At 33.5% G+C, this 23,530-nt stretch overlaps 2 protein-coding genes across 7 annotated transcripts; one reads left to right on the forward strand and one right to left on the reverse strand.

Moving 5' to 3' along the window:
- The first annotated feature begins 4,215 nt into the window (after window positions 1-4,215).
- On the forward strand, window positions 4,216-9,355 carry LOC126660815 (zinc finger A20 and AN1 domain-containing stress-associated protein 8-like). The gene is made up of 4 exons (XM_050354494.2): window positions 4,216-4,283; window positions 4,415-4,463; window positions 6,006-6,065; window positions 8,566-9,355. The coding sequence occupies exon 4, from the start codon at window positions 8,584-8,586 to the stop codon at window positions 9,094-9,096; it is 513 nt and encodes a 170-aa protein (XP_050210451.1). The 5' UTR covers window positions 4,216-4,283; window positions 4,415-4,463; window positions 6,006-6,065; window positions 8,566-8,583; the 3' UTR covers window positions 9,097-9,355.
- Window positions 9,356-12,714: 3,359 nt separating this feature from the next.
- On the reverse strand, window positions 12,715-22,654 carry LOC126660607 (ABC transporter B family member 9-like). 6 transcript variants are annotated; one of them, XM_050354174.2, is made up of 16 exons: window positions 22,390-22,654; window positions 22,242-22,300; window positions 21,504-21,598; window positions 20,771-20,831; window positions 19,866-20,134; window positions 19,706-19,760; window positions 19,394-19,569; window positions 19,072-19,293; window positions 18,380-18,618; window positions 17,781-18,306; window positions 17,109-17,382; window positions 15,588-16,161; window positions 14,697-14,925; window positions 14,349-14,615; window positions 13,896-14,159; window positions 12,715-13,423 (listed from the first exon to the last, which is right to left on the reverse strand). In XM_050354174.2, exons 5-16 carry the CDS (start codon window positions 20,130-20,132, stop codon window positions 12,782-12,784), a joined length of 3,735 nt encoding a protein of 1,244 aa, XP_050210131.1. In that variant the 5' UTR covers window positions 20,133-20,134; window positions 20,771-20,831; window positions 21,504-21,598; window positions 22,242-22,300; window positions 22,390-22,654; the 3' UTR covers window positions 12,715-12,781. The 6 variants fall into 6 exon arrangements, with proteins under 6 accessions (XP_050210131.1, XP_050210134.1, XP_050210130.1 ...); XM_050354177.2 differs by having other exon boundaries at window positions 13,896-14,137; window positions 14,462-14,615; window positions 19,866-20,138; XM_050354173.2 differs by having other exon boundaries at window positions 19,866-20,138.
- Between the last annotated feature and the right edge of the window lie 876 nt (window positions 22,655-23,530).

Consider the following 23,530-nt stretch of genomic DNA (forward strand, 5'->3'; position numbering starts at 1 on the left):
TTGCCAAGTCAAAATTGTCACCATCATTACCAAAATCATGAACAGTTGTATCTTGGTTCCCTTTCTTAATACCGGTCTTCTGAAAATGCTCAACATTATCTGGAAAAAATGTAAGTTAGAGTATTACTATCTTGAGAAGGAGAAAAAGGAAAACAATTTTCATCAAATACTACATGTCGAGAAATATATGCTTTATTTGTTATAGGACATAAACAACGATACCCTTTATGAATAGGATTATATCCGATAAAAACACAAGGATACGATTTCTTAGTAAATTTATTTTTTCCATAATCATGAAGATAAGGAAAAGACCTACATCCAAAAATTCTCAATATACCATAATCAGGTTAGTGATTAAACAATTTGAAAAATGGAGATTTTCATATTAAGGGTAGATAATGACATGCGATTGATTAAAACATAGAAGTGAGGAAAGCATCAACCCAATATTTTATGGGCATGTTTGCCTGAAAGAGAAGAGTGAGATCGGTTTCCACAATATGACGGTGTTTTCTTCGGCAACTCCATTTTGCTGTGGGGTATGCGTACAAGAAAATTGGTGATGTATGCCGCAATTAGATAAATGATTTTCAAACGCAATAGAAGTAAATTCACCTCCACCGTCACTTTGAAAAACTTTGATTTTTCGCTCAAATAAATTTTCCACTTGTTTCTGAAATTTCAGAAAAACTTCAAAGAAGTCAGATATTTTCTTTAAGGAAACATCCATGTATAACGAGTGCAATCATCCACAATAATAGCATAATATTTAAAATTTTGACAAGAAGAGATTGGGGCGGGTCCCCATAAATCACAATGTAATTTGTCTAAAGGAAAATTGACAATTTTATTTAAGACAGAAAAAGGAAGTTTACAACTTTTTCCTATTTGGTAACTAGCACAAACGGTTTTTTGGTTGTTCCCAACTAGAAACATTGATCATTCTTGTATAAGCCAACGATTTCAAAAAATTATTATTTGAATGTCCCATGCGTTGATGCCAAACAGTTTGAGAGACTCCTTTACATGCAGTAAAAGCTTTGTAATCGTTGTCTAGAGCATATAGTCCATTATACTTATAACCTTTAGCAAATATCTTTCCCTGTTGAGACTTAACAAAAAATTGGTAAGCATCAAAGGTAATAGAACAAGCATTATCAGTGATTAATTTAGCTACAGAAATAAGATTCTTTTTGATCTTAGGTACTACTAAAACATTTTTGAGTTTAATAATACTATCATTAGTTTTAATTTTACCTTCTCCGATATGACTTATGTTCAAATGATCTCCATTCCCAACAATAATAGATTCATTTCCATTATATTTAGTTGTAAGTTTACCCGGATCATTAATGATGTGAGTAGTGGCTCCAGAGTCAGCATAAAGATTTGGGTCATCACCTTGAGTAACGTTCATTGCTGCTAGGGCCTTGTGAAGTTGGTCCTCCGGTTGAACGGAGTGATCAAAGCGGCTTCAACATTCAACAGCAGAGTGGTTATATTTTCCATATGGTGTCCTTATCTGGCTTGCCATTTTTGCTGTTATTGTGATTTTCATTGAACTGTTCTCCACGGTTGGTAGAGTTGTAATTATTTCGAGAGCTATATCTGGCCGCGGGATTGAAACCACGCCCACGAGAATTGAAACGGCCTCCGTACCTACCACACCCTCTTCCTCTTTGTACAAAATAAGCTTGATCATGTTGAGGATTAGCATCTTCAGTTGTGTTATTGACATTTAGTTGTTCATGGGCTTGATGTGCTACGACAAACTGGTGGAACGAGGGATACGGGGGCTTTGTGAGCATATCAATGCGAAAGTTTTGATACTTAGGTCCAAGACCCCTTGCAAATTGAAATACTCTTTTTGTTTCATCAATCGGCTTTTTAATAGCAGCCAGACTATCACACAGCCCCTTAAATTTATTCACATAATCATCAATGAAGAGATTTCCTTTTTGTAAGGACATAAGAGTCTCATTTAAAATCATCTATTTTTCTACCGTGGTGGGTAGAAGTTATTGTTCTATTGACTTTCACATCTTATAGGCTGAACCTACATCTTCAAAAGTAACAAGTACTTCAGTTTCAATGTTTTTTCAGCAAAAAGGCATTGAGACATTCCGTTTCCACATGAGATAATTTGGATTCATCTCAGTTTTATCGTCTTTTACGATTTCCTGCGAAAGTTCGCTGTCTTCATTAAGCTGATGTGCCATGTTTATACTCTGAATAAGTGGTTCCATTTGTGAACGCCAAAGAAGAAAATTTGTGTTGTCAAGTTTCAGAGATATTAGGCTAGAACATTGACAGAGGGTTTGGAGAGAGAGCTCAGATTCATAGTATCAGAGTCTTGTCTATTCACATAGTTTGAGTCTGGCCGGCCCACGTGAGATGCGGGTGGGGGGCGATTTTACTGCTCGGCCTGGACACGCTACGCGTGAGGGGGAGTGTTGAAGTGGAAAATCTCACATTGATTGTGTGTGAATGGACTTGTGTTTATATATTTGTTGGGCACCTCCACTTAACATCAATTGGTTTTAAGATGGAAACAAGAGATGTACAAAACAAATTTAGAGAGCAATTCTGATTTTGTGATAAACATTAGGGCATAAATAAGCGTTTTCCCATTATAAAATATACGAAGATTCTAATGGTAGTTTACTCGTAGATTAGTGAGAGAGTGATGGTTAAGCCGTAATGTCCACTTAGTCATTTAGTTTGTGATCGATGGAACTAGCAATTAAATTTCAATTATCAAAAAGAAAGCGATTGAATTTTTAAAGAGCAAATTATTTTGAAGCTCTTCACATTTATTATAATTCCCACTTTTCTCTCTCTTTATTTGAAAATCAAACGATTTGATCCATCACTTTTAATTATGTCAACAATTTTGTCCTTTCATCTATTTTTGGTGCTACTCAACCAAGTTAAAGAATTTGGGGTTAAATTAATTTCAAACTTAAGGGATAAAATCGTAGACAAAAACAAAAGTGGGGAATCACATCATTTTTTTCTAAATTATGATTTTTTTAATTTAGCCTTTTAGCTTAGTTAACTAACACCAAAATAATGGATGCAAAAACTAAATCGTTGACGGAAATAAAAGTAAAGGATCAAATCGTTTGATTTTCAAATAAAAGAGATCAAAGTGTGAATTATGACATATGTAGGTGAATTCAGAGTAATTTGCTCATTTTTAAATCATGAACCCAAATTATGAACGAATAAAGGATTAGTTTACCCTCTCAACTTGCCACGAAGTTTTAAAAAAGTCTAAAGTAGGAAAACCGTATTACTTATATTCTGAACTTGTTAAAACGAGCTTAAAAACCCCACTCTCACCCAAGAGAGTGAGACACTCTCAGATTTTGATTTCTAAAATGGTTTTTGATGGTAAAAAGTTTAGAATGCTCCTATTTTTTTTAACATTTTAAATCAATATATAATGATTAAAAAAACAATTTAATTCTTATAATTTAAAAATTTATATATCAAATTAACCTCCATAATTAATATTTTTGTAAAAAAAATTATTATTTTTTTAATTTTTTTTCAATCTTTCCTTGTTTGAGAAGAAGAGCAGATGCTCCTCACAAAAAAGAGGAGTGAGGAGCAGATATGCGCCTCACAAAAAAAATGACCTATTCTTCCTTAAGGACAGATTTGGGTCAGGTTTTGAACTCAAGAACAGACCTTGGTTTGTTTTTGAACTCAAAAACAAACTAGATCTATTCTGCTTCAAGAATAAACTGAGGAGCTGCTATTCCTCTGAGGAGCAGCAACTCCTCTTCTCCAGCAAGGAGGAGAAATCATTTTTTAAAATTTTTTATAAAAAGAATCCTAAATTAATTAGAGTTAATTATGAATATTAGTATTTAATTATAATTAATTAGAGTAAATTATAATATTTATGAAACTCTCTTTTCAAGGTGCTACGTCACCATAAAAAGCGTTTTTGAACCGGTTTAGACATAAGTGATAGGAATTTTCAGTTTTGGAGTTTTTTTGAAACTTCATGCCAAGTTGAGGTGGCGAAATGAAAATCTCAAGAAAGATAATGACTTTGCTGTGGATGAGTGAGTCTTCAATTCTCTTCTCAATCACTATTCACTGATAACCGACTTTCATTTAGTGTCACATTTGAAGACATTCCACGTGTAATGGTAGGTTCTAGGCCCCAGCACTTTGGATCATTTATTATAAATAATATTTCTTTATGCTCTGCGCCTTTCACTTCTCCTGTCTCTGCCACCACTTCCCTGTTCTCTTTCTATCAGGTCTGTATTTCTCTTATGTTTTCTTTAATATTTTGTTTTAAATGGTATTTTTTTCTTATGTTTAATCTGGGTTTTCATTTGATTATACAATTCTGTTTCTGGGTTGTTTTTGTTTTTTTTTTTTGGTGCAGGGGACAGGTGGTTTAAGGGTGATCTCTGAGGGACAGACTTTCTTGAGAGGTAAAAGATTTTCATAGGGTATTGAATTTTTTTTGTAAATTTTGTTTGTTTTTTGGTGTAGCTTTCTTGCCAGAAAAAAATGTTTAAATATGGGGTATTTGAAAATTGAATTATTTGGAACAAGGTTGGATTCTTGCTGGTTGTTTGTTACTTTGAAATGATGTTGCTTTGGAGGTTAGTAGTATGTTTCTATGTTGGAATTTTTGTTAATAAGATGCAATTGAATTTATTTTTTGGTTATAAACTAGGTGGCACTAACTCTATTCAATCGACGTTTTCTCGTAAACGTGTCGGATACTAGGACGAAATTTTGTTTTTTCATTAGGAAATCTTGAAATAACAATCTTTTCGCCAGTGTCCGTGTATATGTGTCCTGATTTTCCGTGTTTGTGTTACCTAGCTTATAAATTAACCAAAGAAAGTAATAATGTTTCTGGAGTGTCCTTTGATACCTTAACTACGCTTGGAATTGTTTAGTGCTTGAAAAAACTGAAATTATTTGAGGTTAGTTTGTTCTCCTTTTGTCTTTTGGATTGTAAATGAGAAAAATTAGAGGCAAGAATTGAGATTTTGGGTTTGGAGCATAGTACCCCGATGAAGCATGAACTTGTTGTAGTCTCTTTGAAACACCCCTTTCATTGCTCTATTTATAGATATAGAAATGTGAATTTGGATAATCGTGTGTATCGAGAAAAGGATGTTTTCATGTATGTTATAAGGGGCTAAAAATATTCTAATCGGCTTGTTAAGCTATTCTCGTTGACAATTACAATCGTTCAGTTTTCAGTTTAACATAACGAATGCATGATCTTCATAAGAAGCATGCCAACTGTCTGATTGCACAAGCAATAGAAGGAAACCGGACATTGCCTCAAAATGGTTTTTTACTTGGATAGTATTTAAATTAGCTTGGATGAACATGTTATAGATACTGCAGTAGAAGGAAACCGGACTTTGCCTCAAAATGGTTTTTACCTGGATGATATTTAAATTAGCTTGGATGAACATGTTATAGATACTGCTGTTTGAATTCTCATGAGTCACTCTTAGTTCTGAGTTTGAATTAAGCAGAGTAAAGCCTTCAACTGTGCTAAAATGCATAATTCCTTGAATTACCCCCATGACATTATTAAAAGTTATCTTCTTATTCTTAAGTTAGGAACTGAAAGTTGTCAAAAGCTAGATGGTTGGCTCTGTCATTTTAGCAATTAGTATTTTGATGTGCTATTCCCAAAAGGGTTAATGTGTTCATTATAATGGTGGAGTTAGAATTTCTTGTAAAATCTGTGAAAACTGAAAACGTTATTAGGTAGTATTAAAAGGTATTTACAGAGAAGAGAGAGAGAGAGTCCAGAGTTATTTCGTCTGGACCTGGTGCATTTTGAAAAGAATAACCAAGTTAAGGTTCTTAATAGTCATAAATTTAATTGATATTGTTGGTTGAATAATAAATATATGTAGATTGATGATGAAATGTTGGACTGGATTTTACTTTAATATAGCATTTGATTATTTTCATGTTTCTGATTTTTTTTAATGCAGGGGACAGGTGTTGATCCGTAATATCTGACGGATCAGACTTTCTTGAGAGTCACTAGAGAGGTAATGGATTTTTTAAGACTAAATTTTCTCTGCATATGTGTAATAATGGAGCTTTCTTGCAACAAAATATTTACATATGGTGTATTTGGATAAGGAACTTCTAGAAACCAGTTTAGCTTCCCACTGGTAATTTATTACCATGACGAACATTTGTTTTCTGATACAATAACTTAGAATCGGAACTTTAAAACAAGAAAAAAAATTATGTGATGTGTAAAATTCTTTTGTTTGTGTATGTGCATGTGAGATGGAAACGTTCTTGCTTTTAAGATTATGCATGCATTAGCATCTTCCTCTGTTGGAATTTTTGTTAATAAGATGCAATTGACTTGATTTTATGGTTGTAAATGAAGCAAAGATTAATTCATAATTTTTGAGTATTGTTGTTCGAGATCTTGCCTACACTTGGAATTGGTATGGTGGTGCTTGAAAAAATTGAAATTGTTTTAGATTGGTTTGTTCTCCTTTTGCCGTTTGGATTTTAAATGGGAGTACGTGAGGCAAGGAGGATGGAACATATCTCAGGAGCTGAGATTTTGGGTTTGGAGCATAGTAGGTCGACAAAGTTTAAACGTATTAGTTACTTTGCTACACCCTTGCGTTACTCTATCAATAGATATACTTGGATAAATCTAATCATTTGTATCCAGAAAACGATGTGTTCATATATGTTATTTAGGGGTTGGATATGTAGTTGTTCTACTATCCTCAATATGGAGCAATATGTTTCCAGTTTATAGTTTATAGTATTTGCCTGATCTTTATAAGAAGCATGCCATCTGTCAGATTGTATTAGTATGAAAAAAAAAACGGACTCCTCGAAATGGTTCTTATGTGCGTAGTCATTAAATTGGCTTGGATGAAACACGTTATAGATACTGCCATATGAACTCTTATGACAAAATCACTTTTGAGTTCTAAATTAGTAAAGAAATTAAGCAAAGAAAGAGCTTGAACCCTGCCACAATGCATAATTCCTTGAATTACTACCAAAGCTCAAAAGTTATCATATAATATTTAGAAAGAGATTGAAAACTAGATGGTTGGCTTTGTCATTTGAGCAATTAGTACTCTGATGTGCTATTCCCAAAAGGGTTAATGTATTTGTTATGGTGGTGAAAATTTCTTGTAAGTTGTAAATTCTGTGGAAATGTTATTATATAGTGTTAAAGGCATTTTAAGAGAAGAGAAAGATAGTCAAGAGTTATTCTCCTTCCAATATATTAATGTTTGCTGATAGTGCTATTGACATGGGTGCACTTTGAAAAGAATAACCAAGTTAAGCTTCCCGTTAGTCATAAATTTGAAAGACGTATGGGTTGATTAATAACTCCTTTTTATCTTAATGCACTAAATGTATTTTAGATTTATGCTGGAATATTGAGATCAGGCCTGCTCATTGAGTAGTTTGTTTTAAAGCTAGTCTCTATTCAAATTGATTTGGAACTAATTCTTAGCTTAACCATGGAAGAGGAATGATTCATGACATGTCTATTGATGTTATTCATATGACTATTTTTTTGTTGTTGCTTGATGCAAAAAGCCGGTGGCAATGGTGAAAGGCATCATGACCTGTTTATGGATGAAGTTTACAAATTGTATACTCAATCTTCTTTCCATGTCTAAATAATGCAATCTGCCAGATTTAGGAGAAGATAGTTTGACCTTTGAAGTGGTACTTTACTCATAAATTAAGTCTTAAGCTTGCTCAGATGTCTTCAGAACAAGCTAATAAGGGAGTTGCTGAAATAGAATTAAATGTTGCTAATTGAATGGTTGACCATGTTCTTTAGGTCTGCTTAAGGTTCCTGTTGAGTATTCTGATGGAATACATGCTTCGATTTTGTGGTTTCTTTTGCAAGTTACAACGCTTTATAAATAAGGAACTAGTTTCTTCATGAATCATATATTGACGTTATCTATGATATACTTGTTATAGATTGTGTGCCTCCTAATTTTTAATTTACTTTTTCTTGGCAGTATTTTTAGTGTTAATTCATTTCTTCAAGAGAGAGGTTTTGGATCCAATATTACTTGTCACTTGATTGTCAAAAAAATGAAAAGCATTAGCAACTGTTTTGATATCAATGTTAAACACCCTTATTATGTTCGTTAGTCACTAGTTTTAGGATGTAGAGGGCAGTAATCAAGTAGAATTCATGGTTTTGACAGACTCTCGGTGTTGCTATTTTTCCCTTGCTGGTCTAAATCTTATTTTCATTTTTTAGTCTAGTTTTGTCCTAATGATACCCTACAAGGCGGTGTCTTTCTGATTTTGCAGTGAATAGCTTTTTTCATATTTTAGTTGCATTTCTCCTTTTATTTATCTGTATATGCATGACATTTTTCCAAAGATCTCTAACAGACAAATTTTGGAGCCTTCTTGCCCAAAATAAAAGGTTTTGCTCTATTCATCTTTGTTTATTTGCAGGTGAACTGTTCCGTCCAAATTTTTATATCCATTTGTATTTGTTCTCTGAATAATGCAATTATGGTGCAGAATTTACATTTTCAAGCAATGGAGCATGATGAGGCAGGATGTCAAGTTCCTCCTGAGGCCCCAAGGCTGTGTGTCAACGGTTGTGGATTCTTCGGAAGTGCATCTACAATGAACCTGTGTTCCAAGTGCCTCAAGGACTATGTATTAAAGCAAGAAAAGGCTAAACTTGCTTTGTCATCAGCTGCATGTATCATGGAAGGAAGCTCTATCAATATCGGGAATGAGCCTGTGGCTGTTGTTGATTTTGAGGCTAGTTCCGCAGAGACTATTGTCAGCTCAGTAGTGCCAGTTTCAGAATCAGCCCTGAACACATATAGTAGCACAATGGTGAAAGCAGGTCCTAATAGGTGCAACAGTTGCCGTAAGCGTGTTGGTTTAACTGGCTTCAATTGTCGTTGCGGGAGCACATTTTGTTCTGTCCATCGCTACTCAGATGCACATGGCTGCACTTATAATTATCAAGCTGCTGGCAAGGAAGCTATCGCTAAGGCCAATCCAGTTGTCAAGGCTGCAAAGCTTGATAAAATCTGAGACTCGAGTTCCTGATTAAGGTACCAATATAAGTTTTCCAGCTAGTTGATCTTTCTACGTTAAGATGTCATGCGTGTTGAAAGGTTGGAATAATGTATGATCTGACGTCTTTGTTTCTTTTTTAAACTATTAGCCTCCCACATCGAAACTATTATGTCGAGGATGTATTCCTTCATTGTAGTGAATGTTAGGCGGGCGCAATGGACAATGCATGGATTAGTTGATTTATAGTTCAATGTTTGATCACCACATTTGATTCTGATCATGATTGCATGCCGTCAAAGGGCGGTCTTCAAAGATGATTTGAAGCTTTATAAAATCCCGGTTGCTGACTGGGTGGTGTATTCCTTGAACTTGCATGCTTAAGAGTTAGAGGCTTGTACTGGATCTGAATGTTATAGGCAAATGGAGGCCTCTTTCTTTTATGTGTATTGAGCTCTACAGTTCCCATTTTGAGCACTACGGTATGCATAGAATTTCCAATTCTTTAATCGTCTGAATTTTAATAGTTAAAATGATTGAAATTATAAAATTGAGTTCACAGATTATAAAATTAAGCTTACATTATAAATTTATTAATTCTGTCCTTAAATTCTTATAATTATGGTCAGAATTGTAACGAAAATATAAACTAACAAAAAATGGGTTTATTCCATCTACTAGGATGCAAGTTGAAAAATTCGAAATTAATCATCGTTTTGAAAAGCGTCAAATAGAGTATCTTTTTCTCAGCGATGGCTATAGATTGTTCTTTATTTAAATATGGGTGTAGGTTCGTGCACCGAAAAATTCTTCCTGCTAACTGAGGCTAGCCGACCCGCACATAATTGAGGCCAGACGATTTGCAGATAATAGCTTCTATGTAGACATGAACAACCTTAACCTTCCACTTGCTATTAACTAAAGCACGAATAGTACGAATAGTAATCGGTAGATTTGAATATCGAGCTGTTATATATGAGTTATTATCTTTCGAATTACCATTTTAATGTTGACCTTGAGAATAACACTTTGCTTCCCAGCTTCCATCCAAGAAGCTAGCCTTGATAAACCCCTTTGAACTCTCCTACACAGACTTTGCCCCAAATGCTGCTTACTAATTCTACAATGGATAAGCTCCCCACACATATATATTTTCCTAAATTCAGCTTTTAGAGAAATCTAGTTCGTTCGCACACCATAAATATATCAAGCGCATTTAACATCAACTTGGTCCATAGAAGGCTCATAAAGAGTAATAAATCATCTGCGAATCTATATTCTATCTTCTAAAACTGAAGTGAAAATTTTTGTACGTAGTATAATGCATTCACAAAGCTACCGAAGTTGTAAAGTCTATAGTTGTTATTTTTCATTTGGGGCAGTCCAATAAATAATGTCAACTTTTTAGTCCCATCACGAGCAGACTATTAGGCCATGAGTGGGTAGGCATGCTTTTGAAAATATGTGGGTTTGCAAATTTTGGAGTCTTGGTGTCTTGCGTTTGGGACCCCGTAAATAAATTATTTTAATTCGTCAATTTTTCCATTCCATCTCAGATTTACCAATTTTTTTTTTGAAAACCTATGACATCCAAAACAATAGTAAATGTTATAGGTTTTCTCTATGTGCCTACAAGTATAGCCTGTGTTGTTATATTCATATTTTAAGGATTAAAATATATCTTTTGTGCACCGTAATGCCTCTCTTTTAATCTGTGTTACTTTAATGCATGGTGTCTTATGTGCATGACCCTTACTTTTCCCATTTCCCAATATATGTTTTATATTTTTTTGGGGCACCTTATGCTTCATTTTAATTTATAAATTGGCTACGAAGGCAGCCATAACCACACCACGCTGCGTACTGTAATTGCTCCACACTGAGGTTGGTTTTGCTTACTATTTCAGTTTCATATTTTGTTAGCCTTTGTATATATGTGTAGATGTTTGATAAATTATGGTCTTCTACAGTTTCATCTCTTACGTGTAGCAAATTGTATAATATTTTTTTTAAAAAAAATGTTTCTATATGTATATTTTATAGAAAATTTGAATTTAACATTTGATTTTTTTTTATTCCAAATCAAACAATCTTATAATCTATTGTATTATCCTTTAGACTAATTTTCATTAAATACACCAAATAGTTCAGAATACAAATACTTTGTTAAAATATCATCACTTCTGTTTTGTCTAACATTTTTTAACAAGAAAAATTAAAATAACGGTAATATTTAACGGTAACATTCAACGGTAATAAAACGGCTTTTTACCTATATATACTAACTCATTATTTTTCATTTCCCAATATTTATCATCCATCTTCTTCATTTCTATATTTTTGTATTTTTTACAGCGCACTTTAAAATGAAATTGTCTCAATTTTTTATTATAATCTTAACTATTTTATTGATCATTAGTATATTTAATTTATCTGCTAGCGAATTTTTTTTCTTTTTAATTGTTTTTACACTTATTGTTCTCTCATTAACTTTGGCAATATTTATAGATTATGGATATATATATATATATATATATATATATATATATATATATATATATATATATATATATAAATTGTAAAAATAGAATTAATATAACAATTGTTGTTTTTATTTATAGTTTAATACCATTATTCTCTATATACTCCCTCCGTCCTGTTTAAGAAGTCCCATATTCTATTTTGGGATGTCCCATTTAAAAAGTCTCATTATTATTTTTAGAATGTTTTTCTATTGAATATCCTATTTTACCCCCTCTTTTAGTTATCTTAAAATAGTTCTATGAAAATTCCACTATCATTAATAGGGGCAAAACATGAAAAAACATGAAATGACAAAGATAATTAATGTTTTCTTAATCTGTGTGTAAAGTCAAATGAGACTTCTAAAGTGGGACAGAGGGAGTATATGTTTTAGTTTCTAAGTTGATTGCATACAAATTGCGGAATTACACTGATGCGGACAAATGTGGTGCTTTTCCACTGTATAATACTGAACAAAAAAGAACTGAAGATCGTATCTAAATAGTTGCATCTTACTTTATGCAATGACATTATGTATTTCTTCTATCTCAAATTATGTATTATTTTACCAATTGTATTCTATATTTAAATATTGTTATTGTTAAATAAAATAGATCAAAAATTATATAAAATAATTCAATCAATAACTACCATTAAAAAAATATGTTTCCCGATACAAAGCAAGGGTTATATACTAGTAACAAATAAAACTGAATGCCAAGGTTTTAAGAGTTCGAGGACATGTTGAACCGCTCATAGAAAGTTGTAGCTGTCATTATTTATCATGGTAGCATCTTCATCCTGGAGCGTAAAATCAATGAAACTCTCCAAGACAACCAATTTTCTCTATCTGATTGCGAATTATCTCTACGGACACGTTTAATTGTGATTTTTCAAAAAATCCAAGGGAATAGGATCAGAGAGAATATCATGGAAAAGAAAAAGGTCATTATAGTGAATATGTTTTAAACAAGGTGTCACGGCTCCATTAGTGTATTTTACTGAGATGAAGGTCATTTTACACCAAATTATGAGTGCCACCTCAGCACCGTGAATGAATTTGAGAAAAAGTGATAGTTCGTGCATGAAAATAAGAAAATTTAACCTGCGTGATTAAAAGAGAACGTGTAAAGTTCGTGATTTTTTTTGACATTAACCCTAAAAAAATTGTTATTTATAGTTATTTTGACAAAGAGTAAGCAACTAAAGACGCATAAGAACCATTAGGCAAGTTCATGAGTACATCATGACTCCCTTGTTCAACCAAAACGCCATTCTTAAGCACAAAAATAATATCAGACTTTCGAATAAATGCAAGCCGATGAGAAACGACAATTGTTGTTTTATCTACCATAACATTTTGCAATGCAACTTGAACCGCATGCTCCGACTCAGCGTCGAGTGCGCTCGTTGCCTCATCGAGTAAAAGAATTTTCGGCTTCTTCAGTATTGCTCTTGCTATGGCAATTCTTTGTTTCTGCCCACCAGACAACTGAACCCCTTTTTCACCTACACAGGTATTATATCCCTCTGGTAATGAGCTAATAAATTTGTGTGCATTTGCTGCGTTTGCTGCTTCGATTATCTCTTCCTCACTTACGTGCTCTTGCTTACCGTATGCTATGTTTGTTCGAATGCTTTCGTTGAAAACTACAGCTTCTTGGCTTACTAATCCTATTTGTTGTCTGAGCCAGTTTACATTCAAGCCCTTGATGTCTAAACCATCAAAATATATGTACCCAGAATCGGGATCGTAAAATCTTTCTATCAGGTTGATTATTGTTGATTTCCCACTGCCACTCTCCCCAACTATAGCAACAACCTGCAATCAAAGTTGATCATTTCATGTCCCCAGACAACTTCTCAATAATTAACACATATAGGGGCGTGCAAGAACTGAACCAAGCCTACTAACCAAACTGATCCGATCAACATGGTTCAATTCGGTTTGATTCATAAATATTTAGCTTTTTCCATTCAGTTTGCTTTTGGAAATTACAAATTCAGTTCAATTTAGAGAGAAACCGAATTGAAATAAATCAAACCAAACAAAAAAATACTTATTTGGACTGTTCCAGCGAAACAGCAAAATTATACATCACTCATGACAACTGAGGCAACAATTGAACATGGCAATGTCGATTTTAAACATTGGGACTCAATTACAATGAGAAGTTGATATTTTGATAAAGTAATCAAAATTAAAATATCCAATTAAAGTTGCAAATAAGTTATAAGAGTTTGATTTTTTAAAATGTTAAATATATAGCAAGAACAAAACATTAAATGTGTACCTTCTTTGCAGGAATACTGAAGGATAGATTTTTGAAAATTTGGATATCTGGTCGTGTTGAGTATGTGAAATTGACACTGTGAAAATCAATATTTCCATCTATGTGCAAAGGTGTTACACCTTGATCACTGGAAGAGTCAATTTTTGGTGTTCCGTCAATGGTGGAGAATGCCGACGCTATAGCTTCCATAGCTCTACTGATATCCAGAGACATTCCGTTGCTGTCAGCAACTGTACCTATTGCTACAGATAATGAAAGGAAAACCTACCAAACAGCAAAAAAGAAAAATTAATTAGAACATAGAAAGGCATTTTGTTTCTACAAACGGAAATACTTATGGAGTTTATATTTGTAACCCATTCTTGTAGAAATTATGTTTTCGCAGTTTTCCGGTTCAATATATCAATTTCCGAGCACCATAAAGAATAAGTACAAAGGAAGAAAAAAACATACCTTAAAAACATCCTCAAATGTTGCCTTGCCATGTTGCACAAGAATAAATCCAATGTAAAAACAAAAAGCTTCTGTGCAATAAAGTATAAAGAATGAGAAACCATAACTACTACCCCTGAGAAATCCGTTTCGAACACCTTGTTCCTTAGGACCTCTGCATTTCTTTTCATACAAATCTGTCACCTTCTTTTCTGCACAAAATGATGCAATTGTTCTCATATTGCTGACAGCTTCATGTGCCACTTTACTTGCTTGTTCATATGTATCCTGCAAATTTTTATTATAAAATATCAATTTCAAACATATGTATATATATGTACGTAAATAGCAATTATATATTCATAATACCTTTTCTTCACTACTAAAACCGTTCATATACTTGAAATTAACATAGCCTTGGAAAAATAGCAAGGGTGAGACAGCAATAACTACAAATGCCAAAATCCAATTAGCTGTAAATGCTATAAATAGTGCTGCTAGGATTGTTGCAATGTTTCTGATGGCAGAGGCAAAGGCTTCACCGATAATAGCTTCAATTGTGGTCGCATTGGTTGATAATCTTGCACTCACTGCACCACTAGAAAATGCACAAATAAGTAATTAAAATAGGCCTAATCACTCAAAAACCCCTCACCTTTAGACTTTTTTTCAATTCCACCCCGACGTTGAAAAATTGTCAATTTTACCCACTTTTGAATTTTCCGTTTTCAATTGTACCCCAATTTTTTAATTTTTGTTAATTTTTTTACTTAAATGATGAAATCATTCAATTAACTAAGTCTAAAAATGAAATTAAATTCTTTTTTCTTCGAAAAAGTACAAATAAGTCCTTTATTATTAAAAACTAACTAAAAACCATAATCAAATTAACACTATTTTAAATTCTTAATTAATTTAACTAAATTTAAATAAATTTTAAAGGTGCCTTCTCGAACGGGGATGTAAGAAGAACTTATCCTCCTCCCCAACCTTGCCCCCATTTATTCTGAGAACAATTAATATATGCTAGACATGGAGGATGTTTTTCAATTTTTTTCCAAGTAAAAAAGACGTTAATTTAATATTTCAGGGTACAATTGAAACACAAAAATGCAAAATAGGGTAAAATTGACAAATTTTCAACATCAGGGTATAATTGAAAAGGGGCTAAAAGGTCGGGTTTTTTTTAAGACATTAGGCCATTAAAATATAGTAGTAGTTGTAGTAGAACTTAGTATTATTCAGAATTTTAGTTGGTACCTGGAATTGGCAGGGTCATCAAACCAGCTAATTTCTTGGTTCACAACCTTTCCAAATGACATGGAAGATATTCGTTCAATCAATTTACCCCCAGCAATACCAAGGAAGTAATTTTGAAGCAGTGAACCTACAAGAGTTATGACTCCAAGAATCATAAACAACACAGCCCAAACAATAGAATCCTTTTGCATCATCTTTGGAGGTTCATAAAACATTACGATCGATTTTGCATTTAAAAAGCCAAAAACTGGGAAAGCTATGCCATATATAATGGCACCTATACTTCCGAGCAATAAAGCAGGCAACTCTGGCTTGCTCAGGTAGGCAAGCCTTTTAAGAGAAACTTTGGTAGGCTTCTTGTTTATTTTATTAGTGCTAATCCTCTCATCATCATCTTCAGTATCATGCATGTTACTGGTTTTAGGAATGAAAAAGTCAGAGGATGAAACTCCATTGGTACAATCACTAGCTTCTTCTAAAATTTTGGCATGAGAATTAGGGTCCTCAACGTGTTGGAGGCGAACTAGTTGGGAATAAGCACCTTCCTTATTTTGTATGAGCTCTTCATGTGTTCCTTCAAACAAACACAAACAAATTAAAGAAATCAGATTGATATATGTGAGTCCGTGATGGTGAGCCTTGATGCAGCGGTACAACCCGCTCCTTTGGTGACATAGAATTCAAGTTCGAGACACTGAAATGGCCTTTTCGCAAAAATGCACGGAGAAGACTGTGCAAATGTGGGACATTTTTCTTAATTTAGGGGAATCCAATTACAATGTTCAGGGCGATTTCTAAACTATTTCCGGATTTAGAATATTTGGTTGTCCGCCAAATTAAATGACGAACAGGCAAATTGCTATTTTTATATTTTCTTGAACTTCTTCGCTAGATTTTCTAGCGGACAAAAAGACTTTTTACAGCCTTAGGCTGTATTTCCTGCACATCTGACAGTCCGCCAGTCTTTCTGGCGGACTGTCAGTAAAAAGAAGATAGAACCAAGTTTGTGTAACTATTACTGAACCATATCAGTAACAGGAGCTGCTAAAGTGCAAGAATTAGTTCGTAATCGCAAAAAGATTGTGGAACTATTACTGAACGAGGTTTGTATGTAGCAAGTTTACTTTCTTTCCTCCAGCCATCATTAACTCCAAGCTTTTAGCAGCCACATCCGTTGATGGATCTTCTATCTGCATTTTTACAGACAGTCCACCATCAGATGTGCAGGAAACACAGCTTAAGGTTGTAAAAAGTCTTCTTGTATGCTAGAACATCTAGCGGACAAATTAAATAATAATTTAAGAATGGCGGACACAAATTTTTCACATTAAATCCGGAAAAAAATTTAGAAATCACACTGAACATGCAATTTTGAAATTTGATTACCCTATATTGGGAAAAAGCCCTGCTCACCTCCCATTCCCGAAATACCAGGAAGCACTTCGCACTGCATCAGCCCTATATGTGCAAGTATTTACTAAATAATACGGCTAGGTAGCTTTTTTTCAGAATTAAAATTACCTTTCTCCAGAATTTTGCCCAAAGAGAAAACAGCAATCTCATCAGCATTCTTGATAGTGGTTAAACGATGTGCTACCACTATGGTTGTTCTGTTAGACATGACTTTAATGAGAGCCTCTTGGATTATATGTTCAGATCTCGTATCCAATGCACTAGTGGGTTCATCAAGAAGTAGAATTTTTGGATTTTTCACTATAGCCCTTGCAATTGCAATCCTTTGCTTTTGTCCGCCTGATAGTTGACAACCACGTTCCCCTACTATGGTGCCAAGCCCCTGCAATGCATAAATATAATTGAATAGTAACAGACTCATTAATTAAATGGTGACTGAATTGCGGTACCTAATATGGTAATCGGATACCAGGTGGATGATCTGGCCCAAATCGACCTCCCTACGGCAAAGTGACCCCATTTCTCTAGTCACTATTTTGCAGATGCTGTCTAGGACCACACAGGCTGAAAAAACTAGCAGGTCAGAGTACGTTTTTCCGGCCTGCATTGTCCTGGACAGAATTTGCAACTAGTGATTATAGAAATGGATTTGCCGAACAGAGGTCGATTTAGGACAGATCAGGGTCCATAATATGATGTGCACTTTTAATGTAATTCAGTATCGCGGACCATCTGTGGGGGGTATACATACATAAATATATAAGGAAGAAAGAAAATTACCTTAGGCAGTTTGTCAACGAATTCAGCAGCATTAGCAAGCTCAATAGCAGATCTAATATCCTCATCTGTTGCATTTTCTTTACCATATGCTATGTTCTCCTTAATACTAGTTGCAAAGAGAATAGGTTCTTGACTGACTAGACCAATCTGCTCTCTTAACCAACTGATCTTCAGATTGTTCAAGTTAAAGCCATCCACAAGTATTTCACCAGAATCAGGATCATAGAACCTCTCAATCAGACTAATGACCGTTGATTTCCCACTTCCACTTTCTCCTACAATGGCTAGTGTTGTTTTTGTTCCAACATGTAGTGAAAGTCCACTAAATATCTCAACATCAGGTCTAGATGGGTACTTGAAATACACATCTTTAAACTCAATTTCTCCTTTAATATCTTGTAATACCATCCCAGTAATACTAGAAGGGTCAATTTTCGACTCGCGTTTGATGGTTTCAAACATCTTATGAGCTGCAGCTTTGCCTGCCGAGAACTTTCTCATGAAAGATGAAGCTTGAGCCAGTGCCCTGATCATTGAGCAGGAGTATTATTAATCAATCAATGTATATAAAAAATAGGTAAACTGTAGTATGCACTTACATTGCAGCACTGGTTGTTGCTATAATTATACCGATCACTTGTCCACCATTATAATCATTGTGCATGATCAATTTGGATCCGTACCAAGATGCAAATCCATAAGACCCAAATAGAACAGCAAATATTGTACCAACTCCTAATCCTAATGCCAATCCTTGTCGAGTACTAGCTTCATATACAATTTTCAGCTTTTCGTTGTATTTTGCAATAGCATGCTTCTCCCCTGTGAAAGATGCAACCTTGTACAAGTACCCAAAAAAATGAAAAAACAAATCATTTTTTTATATATAAATGCTTGTGTGTGAACATGTTAAATATGATGATATACGAACTCTTTCAAAATCAGTCTATCATTCTTGCGTGAGCTATTTTTTGGACCAGATTGGTGGCTGAACTGAACTTTAGAAGATTATATCACTATAATACTTTTGATACCTTTAGTCTCAACAGAGTGCTAACTATGCAAAACTGGATCCCAAAATGCTTTAATTGGCTTTCCACTTATAATTTAGATCTCAACAGTCTCGTCAGAATGCTGACTGTAAAATTATAGAACAAATTTTACAAAAGTGGAAAGCCATCTAAGACAAGACAGACGGTTTGGATCTCAATTTTGAATGACCAGCACCAAAATAATAGTTCATACATTCAATAACTAAATTCGAAGAATTAAGATAAATAGATAGATATACCATTCTAATGGCTCCAATGGTTTGTTCAACAATATTTCCAGCTTGCATGCGAGCGCCTATCTGGCATAGAACCAACTTTGAAACCGTAACTGTAAGGAACCGATAATTAAACATCATTACAGGAACAGAAACAAGCAGAACTAGTGCAAGGTGCCATCCTTTCACAAAAGCAATAACAAAGCCGCCAATAAAGGTAGATACTAGTTGTATTAACTTGCCAACCTATCACAATGTATTCCATTAATTTGATGAGAAAAATGCATGTAAAAAGAAGAAGATCGATGTGAAACCAACAATGAAAAAGATTGTATGGACTAATTACCATTTCAGAGATGGTATCTCTAATGAGAATGTTGTTACTAAACATCCTCTCAATCACCTCTCCAGTTCTCATTTCGGTATCGAAGAAACCAATTTCTTGTCTTAAGATTGATTTCAAGTACAACCCTCGAATACGCACCGATTGTCTTTCTCCAGTAATCATCCAACATGATGAATCTGTAACGAAAATCACAACATACCTAAGTAGCTAGCTCACTTGCTATTCCATCCATGTATATTTTCAAAACCAATTGGTTTTATTCATTCCTAATTAATTATAAAGGTTTAATTTGAAAGTGAAATGAACTCTTACTTAGAAAAGAAGCGATGCCTGAGCCAACAGCCAAGTACACATAATTTATTACTATCTGAAACAAATGATTTTTTTTGCATAAATTACTTACTTTGGACTTATTTTGAGTATATACATCTGAAAGAAAGTGAACAGAAAAAGGTAAACTATGTTACATTACCTTTGAAAGGTCAGTGGTAGTTGATGTGTGAGCATTACCAAACGAGTTAATAAGCTGACTAAAAATTAAAGTCATTAACGGACCAGAAATTCCATGAGCAATGGCGCATATTGTGCCGATGATCATCAAAAATATGTCAACTCTATCTGCAAAAATGAATAGAATGAAGAAATTTGCCAGTTCTTGTTTTTCTTCCTTCCCTTCACCTCTCCCTTTTTGGCCTTCATCGACTTGTTTTATCAATAATGCTTCTCTACTTTCTTCCATGGCTAGCTTTATACAAAAAAATATTGACTATAAGCTACAAAACACTAAAAACTACTTATATACATGTAAATATCGACTTGCAATAATTATCTCATTTTAGCAAGTTAGAACCCAAAAAGAAAAAGAACAGCAATAACCATTTAAACAAAATTTTGGCAAGTATAGTTAGTTAATTCAGAATATAATTACATAATTTATTTTGAACAGAATATATCTGTCGCAAATCCATCACAAACGGCAAAAATACTTATAATGTTTTAATTTCTGCCAAAAATAAATGATACCTTTGTTATTGTTTGTCATTCCAAGGTTCACCTTAATACCTTATTATAATTAAATTTTTTTAAATTATCATAATTTCATTTAATTATGTGTTACAATTTGTATTTTTTTTGTTTATTTTTGCAATTCCAAATTTCATATTGCCAAACCTGCAATTCAATTGTACTTTCAATATAGCATCCTTGTTCCCCTCAAACTACAACACCAGCAACACAAGAACTTCTAACCATAACAATTAATTTTTATATGCATATATACTAAATATTGCAATGCAGAATCGCAGAAAAAGTGGACAGATTTGCAGAATATAATCCATAATTACAGAAAAAAATGGATCAAATTGCAGAATTACTTACCTTCTGCCTTGTTGCTGCTTCTTTTGCCTTATTGCTACTTTTTTTCCTGTAGTTGCTATGCCTTCACATAGAATTATTCCAAAATTATTAAATTCAAACAAACAAGATTAGAAATTATTGCACATACACATTTATTTAGTGGCTAGGCTTAAGATTTCAAAAGTAAAAGATTTTGGATTAACTTAATATCCTATTTATTGCGACTAGAGTTTAGTTCATTCGATTCAAGAAAACAAAATCAAAATTTAGTTATGACAGCACCATAACTATTGTATGAAAGAATGATAGGCATGTTCAATTTGAATTATGACAGCAGTATAACTTTTTGTACATTATAACTTAAATTGTATCTGATTCATAAATTGAGGTGTTATTTATCTATAGTCATATCAATATTCCATAGGCTACTAGTAAGCATGTAGCTAAGCTAAGGGGTATCGCCTCAAGACACACTCTATCGAAATGATGAGAGTAAAGAACAACGCTACATTGTGCTCAAGATAGGCGACAAAATATTTTCGCAGACAAGGTATTTCAAACTATAATTTCAGAAATAAAAAAGTTTTTTTTTAAAGAGCTTTTATTTAACTGTACAGAAGTTAAAGAAATATAATTTAGAATAAACACTTCTTTCAACCAAATGATAGCAAACTAATAAAAATGTATACGATTCCTTTATCTTTAAGTTCATTAATGTTGGTGATACTAGTATAGCAGTTTGATAAAAATCAACCTGCGGAGGAAATTTTACTATAGGCCAAATGGTATAAGCAGCAAACTGTCAAGACCGCGGGTTCAATTCCTCCCACAAACGCTCCCCCTTCCCAACTATCAAAAAAAAGGACGGCATAAGTAACATCATCAATGCAGATACAGAGAGTAAAAGAATATTAAGAATTAAAGATTTTAATTTAAAACAAGTGACGTGAGTATTTGAGAAGCAGTTTTATCTACCGATAAGCAATGATAACTAAAGAATAGTAGTGACGATCACTATACTATAGAGGTTATTAAGTCGAAAAGATTATTTTAATGAGAGCGATTAAATTGTATTGTTGTTGGTATTTCTATGGTGTGCAAAAAGATGGAAGAAGTACTAAACTTGCTCAATGTAACCATACAGATATACATAAAAATATTCCTAGTTGGATCATGAAAAAACACCAGAAGAGAGACTTTCCAATGTTGCTTCCAAAACACTGGTGCAGCCCGATTAAACATACCAATAATAACCAAAGGCGGAAGGCGAGACAACAGAGTGATGTTCTAAAATAGGCTTCAAATGTGCTCAATATAATCATACAGATATGCATAATACGCGGCCGATTATGTCTCTAAACTCCAATCTATTGTTAGGTTTAGTAGTTTTAGTCACAATGCATCATAATCATGGTTTCTAGAGAAAGCATTACCCATAAAATTGGAAGGATTTGATCAAATGAAAAAACTGATTAGAAACTAAAGTGCGTACCTTTTATATGGTGCTTGAAAGAAGTCCCAAATATTTGCACTTTTTGCCAATCAATCAATCTATTATAAACCCACAAAGAATTAGCAGCTCCAAACCAGAAATCAAACTGAATTGAAGATTAAATATCCCATAAAAGATAATCACTTACAGAAAAATGCCGGTTCACTCATGAAAGATGAAGATCAGTTTGCCATTCATTACATATTAGAAATGACATAGCTAACTGACACTGAACTGATAGCTTAAAAGTTGTTGATTGCCAACCAATTGCATAAAAAAGTTGAACAAGGGAGCAGTAGCATAACAATAAGACAATAACCCACGCAATGTAATGCATCTTTGATTTGGAGACGCTGATCCGAAATAAGTTTGTTTCAAAACAAACACTTATGAGTACTGCAATTCAGGAAAAAAAAACCCCGAAATTTTTGAAACAAAAGTTTGTTTTTTAATTTAGGTTTAATGGCGTAAAAAATCATAAACTTTAGCGTGTTTTGCAAATTTAACATAAACTTTCAATTTTGGCAAATTAATACACAAACTTTTGATTTTTTGCAATTTTAGCAACGATCAATTTTTCTTCAAAAAAATAGAGAACAATGCTGATGTGGACGCCAGAATAGTGGTTATTCCGGTGTACACATCAGCATTTTTTTCACAAAAAATTGACCGGTGCTAAAATTGCCAAAAATCAAAAGTTTGCGTATTAATTTGCCAAAATTGAAAGTTTATGTTAAATTTGCAAAACACGTTAAAGTTTGTGATTTTTTACGCAATTAAGCCTTTAATTAATTTATTTATTTAAATTAGGGCTAATGTCATAAAAATTCACCAACTTTACACGTTTTCTCATTTTAATCATGTAGTTTAAATTTTTTCATTTTCATGCACGAACTACCACTTTTTCTCAAATTCATGCACGGTGCTGAGGTGTCACGACTCCATTGGTATAATACGCTGAGGTGGAGGTCATTTTACACCAATGAATGAGTGTCACCTCAGCATTGCGCATGAATTTGGAAAAAACTGGTAGTTAGTGCATGAAAATGAGAAAATTTAAACTGCGTGATTAAAATGAGAAAACGTGTAAAGTTCGTGATTTTTTTTTGACATTAACCCTTTAAATTACTAGGATTATTGGTAGTTACAAAGAGGTTATTATATTTCATTTTGTTACAAAAGGTCATTAAATTAGACTTTTTTCCGTACATTGATAAAGGATGTATGGATTCTCGAGAAGAGAGGAGTCGTTGTGGTCGGCAAACCTAGTGACCCAGAATCCCACACTG

Source organism: Mercurialis annua, linkage group LG8, assembly GCF_937616625.2.
Source record: "Mercurialis annua linkage group LG8, ddMerAnnu1.2, whole genome shotgun sequence".
NCBI classification, from domain to species: Eukaryota; Viridiplantae; Streptophyta; class Magnoliopsida; order Malpighiales; family Euphorbiaceae; genus Mercurialis; species Mercurialis annua.